Source organism: Austrofundulus limnaeus, unplaced genomic scaffold, assembly GCF_001266775.1.
Source record: "Austrofundulus limnaeus strain Quisiro unplaced genomic scaffold, Austrofundulus_limnaeus-1.0 Scaffold2, whole genome shotgun sequence".
Lineage (NCBI taxonomy): Eukaryota > Metazoa > Chordata > Actinopteri > Cyprinodontiformes > Rivulidae > Austrofundulus > Austrofundulus limnaeus.
Genome location: NW_013952404.1, coordinates 9,369,290 through 9,378,361, shown reverse-complemented (window position 1 = coordinate 9,378,361; position 9,072 = coordinate 9,369,290). Strand labels below are relative to the sequence as shown.

At 37.1% G+C, this 9,072-nt stretch overlaps 1 protein-coding gene across 6 annotated transcripts in view; it reads left to right on the top strand.

Moving 5' to 3' along the window:
- The window catches only part of wdr25 (WD repeat domain 25), a 23,954-nt gene that overhangs the window by 6,205 nt on the left and 8,677 nt on the right, over positions 1-9,072 (top strand). For all 6 annotated transcript variants that reach the window (XM_014015144.1, XM_014015118.1, XM_014015126.1 and 3 more), the window contains one exon: positions 3,242-3,389. In XM_014015144.1, the coding sequence (XP_013870598.1) occupies positions 3,242-3,389 (148 nt within the window). The remainder of the gene's footprint in view (positions 1-3,241; positions 3,390-9,072) is intronic.

The following is a 9,072-nucleotide window of genomic DNA, read 5'->3' as shown; positions in this document are numbered from 1 at the left end:
CTCTTGATTAAAGTCAGAATAATTCTTCCATACGCTCCGCTCCCCCTCACCTGAGAATGGGAGGAGCCAGTGCCGTCTAATGTTAATGACGTGTACCCTACATGACAAACAGAGCTTCATCATGGCAGGTGTGTTGCAGTATATTCATTATAAGCTTTGCTTACAGAGACTTTATTCAACACCATGACAAGAGACTGGCAAAATACAAAGTCTTTGGAGTCCAAATCCAAAATTAGTTTTTGTGATGACTTTGTGCAGCCCTTTTCTCTTGTTCATCATCTTCACTGACGTGTTTTATCCATTTAAATATATATTTTTTCTATTATTTTATTGTAAAGTCAGCAGCAGACTTGTTGGATTTGTTCTTTGTCAATACAGTATGCTTTTGTAAGACTTCAAGTGCAAAATACAGATAACAGTACTCTAAATGCTTGATTGTTATTTCAACCTTAACCTTATCTGTATTTTTAAAACAGTATTATGTTGTAATATTTTATTAAAACATACTATGTTTTAATATTTGATTAAAATATAGTATTATAGAATATAATCAAATATAGTTGCCAGTTTAGTAATACATGCAATGAGACTAAGACTTGAGGTCAAGAGTCTTGAGACTTGACTTGGACTTARGAAAAAAGACTTGTGTACATCTCCGCTTATCGTAGAACATTTTATTCCAGAAAGGCTGCGGCTCTTATTCCCATATTTTTGGAACTTTCTCTCAGTAGCAGTGAAAGTGGAAACAGTTGTCTCATATTTATGCAGCAAAGACAGCAGTCTTTATGTAATCAAGTTCTAAAAATGCGTAAAATGTGAGTTGTGGTTTCATTTGTGTTGTTTTGTGTGAGGAACTAATTTCAAATCATCAAAATAGTGTTAGTGATTGCGTGCAAGGGCACATTTTGCATTTTGTGCATAATGTGTTTGGATTTTACCAAATTGCTTCATTTACATTTTCTTCTTAAAAAACAGGCTTATTAAAAATGATGTGTTGAAAATTCAGAGGTCCAAATAATAAGTGCAGTTACAAATGTGATAAATCTGTGCTGCTTATGTAAAACTGTTGTAGGTTATTGTTCACATGTTCTGTCTAATACACATTTTCATCACTTTAGCCAATATTTTCTGTTCTTGCTAGGTGAATAAAATGAGTGTGTGTGTGTGGGGGGGTGTTTTTGGTGACATTTGGGGGCAGTTTTAAGACAAAATGCCTACATTTGGGGACAACTGGTGCATTTGGGGGACCTAAGTCGAGTCCCCATTTTGTTTAAATGCCATTGGTGGGTTGGGGGTTGGGTTTAGGACCAAGGTGTGAATTGAGTTTAGGTTAGTTTTAGGGTCAGGTAGGTACCTGTGAGATTAATTTCAGGGTTTGTGGTCAGGGTTAGGATATAAAATTACCAAAAAATGAATGGAAGTCAATGGACCGGCCCCACAAGGATATAAAAACAAGTTTGTGTGTGTGTGTGTGTGTCCTCTTTGTGCTTCATGCTTTCCACATGTCTTCCTACATCCTGTCTGTCAGATCACTTTTTTATTATTCCAGCCTGCTGGTCTCCATGGCTACAGCAGGTGTAAAGCAGCAGTTTGAAGTTGATAAAAATATTACCAGTTTATTTTTAATTATCAGGAATCATTAGGGAAGCAGCAGATTGCCCCATGAATCATTTGCAAGGATCTGCTTGGTGCYTTTCTTAAGTGGCCAGAGAAATTAAATTGATGCAAATATGCAGGCAGTTTTATTCTTAGAAGCATGAATCTTGTCTTCTTTTGAATTATTGCGAATGTGCGCAGTGAATGGCTCTGATGGAAGATGTTTTGCAGGATGCAAGTTAAACCAGGTTTTCTGAGAACGGTGTGGATTTTGACAGTTTTTGTTGTTGCCTTCAGATGGCAGTGTTCCTCTTAGTCTAGGATCAAACAGAGAACAGGGGGATCCTGCTGYACAATCATAGAAGCACTTCTAATAGACAGATCACTCCAATATTTAACATGTTGCAATTAAAAGCATCTCTACTATTTTTCACCCCCTGGAGGCGTCATAGGTATTCTGCTTATTTAACTGCTGCCTATTGGATTATTATGTTATCCTTTTTTATCCGTCTCTGTTCTCGGTCTCCTCTGGGAGCAGAAATACCGTAGTTTGTTTCCTGTGCCGGATCCAGGCAAGTTAAATAATGAAGCAGAGAGAAAAATCCTGCAGAGCTGCATCAAAGTTTTGTGGCTCTGGTAATGCCATCGAAGGYGGGAAAAAAACACTTCATCATTAGTGCAGTCAGTGGGCACCTGACCAGACCACCCATTGTATATCAAGCTGTGCTTCTTGGAAAAGCCTTTGTGTTTTGGCATGTCTTAGAAAACAAAACAGCCCCCCTGATTAAAATCCATCATCAACATGTTTGTCTGTTTGAAACCCGGCACAACAAGTGAAGACAAATGCAAAAGCAACGATAAAACCAGTGTGGCTGATTAACAGCTCCTTTCATTCGTTTACATTATTTTCATCATGATGTCATGTTTTCAAAGCAGCAGGGCTTTATGTTGTGTAGCCATGGCTGTCGTAAACAGAAAAACGCAGCGGGGTGCTTTTCTTTTCTGTTCTCAAAGAAACCTCAGAGTGTTCGGAACTGTTTAATGATTTATATACAACTGAAAAGTTATTTTTTTACTGTTTCGTTTTGCAGCTGAATTGGGTTGTACAAATGTTGTACCAGTTTCTCTGCTCACTTTGTTCATTGATTTACTCTGGCTTCACATTACATCAGAATTTTATATAGTTTGCTTAGATTTTTTTTTTCCCGAATATTTGAAAAAAAAAAAAAAAGGCACAGACTCTGCCTCTAAAAAACATGGTGGCACCCAGTAAACATTTTGGCTTTAGTTTTGAGTAATGGAGGTTAATGAATTCCATCTGTTCACCGTTATTTATGTTCATGAAACCTTCTGACACAATTTGGTTAAAATACATCAAAATTCGTTTCAGTTATTCTTTCACAGCAGATTTTATTTTGAAAAGCTTGTGGCGATAAAGTTGTGGTAGCTGGATTTTTCTCTACTTTTAGCCTTTTGTGTCACATAAATCTGAGCTCTCATGCATAGGAAAGTGACATTTTGCATATCTTCTAACTTTTTTATTTTTTTAAAATTGAAGGCAGTTTTAGGAGTTTTTTCCTTTCCCTGGCTTTGTCGCCACAGTCTGGGTGTATTTGTGACTTTGGCTTGTGCCCATGCCTGACAGGTGTGGGATGGAGCAGAAAGTGGACGGTGCCTCAGGCTTTACACCTGCCACTCGGGAGCCGTGCGTGACGCCTGTTGGACCCCCTGTGGGCGACAGCTCCTCACCGGCTCATTTGACAACACGGCTGTGATCACTGACGTGGAGACAGGTAAGTAGCAGRACTTCACTCTGTATTTCTCCAGAACCACACGTTCCTCAGGGGGAAAAAAACTAGATTTTTTTATTATTAAATATGCATACTTGTGTTTACGTGTAATAAACCAAGTAGYTTGTTGTGTTTATGTGTGTATTTTCCCCAGTTCACAGTGACCTAATAAAAATTCTCTATAAGCTGTTTTTAATTAAACATTTTCCAGGTACTCTGCTTCTGTTTGGCATTTGTAGCTCCTGGAAATTAACTGAGAAATTAATATGCAGGGTGATTTGAAATCCCTCTGAATCCCTAAGTCTGTTCGAAATCCAAGTTGTGTATTGCTCAGCTGCTCCTTTCTCGGTCTGACTGGGGAAAAGATGTTAAAATATGTATTTGGACATWTAAATGGTATTTATTCCCACTATAAAGACTCATCCCAAGTGCAGCCAAGAAATCAAACTTCCTTTCCGAAAATGTTTAGAAAACAGCAAGATTTACCTTGTGATGCCGCGTTTGTGTGCTTGATCTATTTTGGCTCATAAATTTTAACATATTATCAGTTTTTAACAATAATGCATTTGTTCTAATTATTTCTAGAGCTGAGCAGAGGTTGTGAGCTTAGAGAGGAAAAAAAGATTCTCATTCATACTTTTTGCCTTATTTTCAGGTTAGTGGAATTGTTTCAGATACTGGCTCACCAAAAGAGCCCCATCACTTTGTCCCKGACCCCTTTTCTACTACAGTGAAGAAATTTATTAGWCATTTAGATACTGATTTCAAAAGCACTACACCATTTCATAGTTTTCCTTTTTAAGTATTGAGTCTTATAAACTATTGTGTAACTATAGTTATGTCTTGATTAAAATAGTTTTAGTTACATGCCTGAAACACCATAACAACACATATAACCCGTTAATGAACCATAAGGAAAGTGATTTTGTTGGAGTGTCTGCGACTCAGCTGTGGACCTGTAGGGGGCGGGCCAGACACTGAAGAACCATGTTAAAATGAGCTGCACTTCCGGGTTTCCACCAGCGCTGGTTTGATGCTTATGGCGTGAGCAATACAACCTTCATTCAGAATCCAGTACTGGTATTTGTATGGTCCATCCTTTTCGCATTTTAATCTATTCAACATTCATGTGGTTTATGCCTGGGTAAGATCCGATTTCAGTAAACGAACACTAAATTTTCTTACATAACTAAAACCAGTGATGGGCAGCGCTAATCCAAAATTTAGCTCTGCAATTTCGGAAGCGCWTATGAAAATATTTAGGTCCGCAACTTCAAAAGCGCTTATGCCATAGAAAAACTAGCTGAAGCTAATTTTAAAGCGCAAGTTCAATTTGACACTCACTAGCTAGCAATAATTCATGTACAGTATATGCACAATACTACCAACTAGTGGTGTATGAACCCTTTTACAGCTTAATCCTACAACTGCTGATTGCTGGGGATGTGATTTACTGAAACAGACCTTTGGCTCCAGGTGTAAAAATTAAAAAGTTGATGAGGATTGCTAGTTCGGCTGCTTCTTTGTCTTTTTCTTTTGTTTGTTGTAGATTTTTCATTAAAGAAGAATCAATAAAGTAATTTTAAAACTGTTTATTGGAAATCTGAAGCGATGCATTCTGGGTACATGACGGATTTGATTTGTGACGGGAAACAAAAGCACGGTGTACAGGAAACTATCTTCACTTCAAAATAAGAGCTTGGATTTTAAAAGTTTTCCATGTAGTTGCTCCAGTCGACCACTAGATGTCTGTGTTCATCAGCATAACATCTTTAAATCATTTCTGCAGCCCGTTGGCCGATTGCTTCGACCAATTATGTCAAGTATTGAGCTCCAGCATTTAAACCTTTTTTTAAAAATGGAGCTGCGATTGTAAAGTAAAATAAATCAATACATACAAAATTTTAGTATGGATTACAAACATTAACTGTTTTCACCTGGTCACATAGTTCTAACCATTGCCTTCCTGCTAGGTAAGCAGACACGAAGCGTTGTAGGAAATGAGAACCGTGATGAACACAACAGTCAGAAAGGATGTATACCTTCTCAATAAGTGTGTTTATCCGCGAGGGGTGCTGTTGGATAGATCACGTGTGTTGTGATTCATTGACAGCCATACCTTCCGCTGTTCAAGATAATAATGACTGGTAGATAATTAGTTATTAGCGGTACTGCATTTTAATTTTAGAAAGCGCAAATCCGCTTATGAATTATAAAAATTAGTAAGACCACTAAAGCACAAACGAAATAGTTAGGTCCAGAATTAGRGGATTTGCGCTTTAGTGGGCTGGTGCCCACCACTGACTAAAACTATTTTAATCAAGACATAACAACAGTTACACAATACTTTATAAGGCTCAATACTTAAAAAGGAAAACTATGAAATGGTGTAGTGCTTTTGAAATCAGTATCTAAATGACTAATAAATTTCTTCAACAGTGTATGGAATCTGTCAGGAGCATGTTGAGTGTCTCATGGCAAGTAAAAAAAAAAGGACTAATACTTGGTAAAATATATCTTCCTTTTAGGGTCATTTATGGCTTAAGTCTCCCCTTGGCTCCTAAAAATACATTATCAAAATGTGCACTCATTCATAACAAAAGAAAAAAAGGTTTCTAAATATAAAACTGCATCCATCTATATTAAAGATGTGTCTCAGTGTGTATTTCTACACACTGAGACACACACCTCCTTTTAAACTGAAGGGTTCATACTTTCTGAATATGTGGATATTTGTTTCTAATTGTCGATTTTTAGCCAAATCTGCTTCCTAGTTGGGTTTGCAAAGAATGTCAAGGTGACATTTAGAAAACGAAAATCAACAAATCGTCTTGCTTTCTGGCCTGATATATGTTTAGCGGGATCTGAATAACTGACTTTCAACGACAGGAGTGGCCTGAAACAAAGGAAGCATTTCTGCATCCGAAAGTCCAACTTTTAGGAAGAATTATCAGGAATCATTTCAAACTTCAAATCTCTATGGAGTTTGAACAAAATGAGCCAAAGTCATCAGAAGTGATTTAGAAGCCCCACCCTCTGGGGGGAGGTCTGTGCGTATCTGAGGTCAGCACATGACAGTGACGGCTCGCTACAGTTTGTACTTCCTCTTCCAGCACGTCTGTCAATACCGTCAATAGAGCCTACGGATAATAGCTTGGCCCGCCCATTAGACACACAGGCAGCTCCAGGAAGGGAATCAATAATAAATACATCACCACAGGAGCAGCTTCCATGACCTTATACTGCAACGTCACTAACCGCAACCATAAGCAAACAGATGCATATTTGATGGCCAGGGCCTTGATTGGCACCTTTAGCATCTGAAGTGATGTCAGACCTCTGCAGAGACCTCATGCGTCATCCTTCTTCTCACCCGCCACCATCAATAATGGTTTTACTTGTGTGTTCATGTGTCTGTTACCAAAATATCTTATGAAGTACTGAATAAATTTAATGAAACTATATTAAAATATTTGCAGATACAGATACAATTCATTAACTTGTTGAGTTGGCCCAATTTAAAATGGCTACCACAGGCGGATGACCTTAAAAAAACTAAAAAACAAAGTCAAGAACTCCTGATTTTACATGCATTGACAAAATTTTAAGATAGTAGTAGTAGAGAGTGACCCTTGACACATYTTCTGAGTTCTAACAGATAGTTCAAGATTTTTATTTTAACTTTTTAACGTTTGATAGTCAACTGTGCTTTTCTGTTAGCAAAATACAATATCTCATGAACCACTAAATGGATTTTAATGGAACTTTCAGGAAATAATCACTCACTGTTGGAGTCAACCCTAATCAAGATGGCCACTACAGTTAACTGATTATAGTTTAAAAAAACATTTGCTTTAATTCAGTCAGTTTTATGAATATTGAGCTYTAACTTTGTGAGGTTGTAGCTGAGAGTCATTTACAACACATATTTCAAGTTCTTTCTATTACCTACGATCTTTGAATACGACYTCAGCATTCACTTTGGAAGTCATCCCTGTTTTTCTGTTAGCAAAAAAATCATACGATCCACTGGAAAGTTTCTATTGAAATCAAACAGTAATCACTGGAGATATACTGTATCTACAACTGAATAAGTTTTTGAGTCAGTCAAATTCAACATGGCTGGAACATAGCTAAATGATATTAGCCAACACAAAAATGGCCATAAATCAATCAGATATTGGGCTAAAATTTGATGRGGCTGAGAGTAATTTAGAACACAATACTCTGAGAGTGACAACTGGTGTTTTTAAGGTTGGATCAAAGCGGCTACAACTTTTTCATGTTTTTTAAATGTTTAAAAAATTTTAATTTAAAACTTTATTCATTTCATAAAAAACAAAATTAATTCTATGTACAATAAAAATAAAAGAAAAATACAAATACAATGAAATGAAAGGCAGCAGAGAAGAATTTTTTTTGATAATAGCTGCCCCTTTTTTCCTCAAATATAAATTCAAACAATAGTAATCTTTAACATAAGATGATCTTAATCTTAAACAGTGTTAAGTTATATGCATTCCTTTAAGAAATGCAAGACCTTTACTACTATTATACAACCATTTACACACTCAAACACACCTAGGGACAATTTAGAGTTACCAATTATCCTAACTATATAGTATTTGAGAAATTAATTCAGCCATCTTGTTTCTGGAAGTCAGAACCTGCATGTGTGTGTTGGCAAGAAAGAGTAATACGGCTGCGATCTCAGCCAGAGAAATGAAAGAAAATTTAATTTAGGAGCATATTAATGTGGGAGTTGGGAATCAGCCCAGTTCCTGCACAACTGTAGCACAGTTTAATGTGGTGGGGCTGAAATGAAGTCCCTCACACTTTAAACWCAATCATATTCAAGCGCTGAAAGGAACGTGGGGAATCAGCTACATTCACAATCCCTTTCATGATATTTTAAATACYGAKCAGCTTTTCATCGTAACATTAAAAGAAATGTCTCCAAGTGATGGAAAGCAGCAATGACAACACGCCCTTATAGGCAGCTGTGGCAGAGCAGTTAGAGGAGTCGACCTGTAACCTGTGGGTTGCTGGTTTGAACCCCCATTCTTCCTATCTCAGTCACTGTGTCCTTGCCTGCTGGGGATGGTCAGAGGGTCCAGTGGTGCCYGCGCAGGGCAGCATAGCTTGTGAGTCTGCTGTAGAGCAGCTGTGGTTACACTGTAGCTTATCACCATCAGTGTGTGAATGTGTGTGTGAATGTGTGTGTGAATGTGTGATTGATCGAAGTGTAAAGTGCTTTGGAGTCCATAGGGACTTGATAAAGCTCTATATAAATTCCAACTATTTACCATTTATACTAAAAGTTTGTGCTGATTCAGCYTTCAATCTACTCTACTCACTTTTCCTCGTATGTTAATTTGGGCTATTTTAGCAACTCATCTATCAAAARATTCAGTTAATTTATGGGASGGGTGACTTTTGTTTTTTGTAATTCTTATATTTTTCAAACTATTTAATCTCTACTTACAAACTTTTTCCTTYTAAAAATACATGATCTGCTTAGATCGTTCAGAAAAATTGTTCTTTGAGATGAACTTTCTCTTTTTCTTGTCTTTTTAAGCTACTTTCAATTTTTAACTATCTATCTGCTGCTTTTAGCTAGCTTTTAACTATAACACAGCAAATCCAGCATGCCTGAATTAACACCATCAGATTTGATTTCAACACT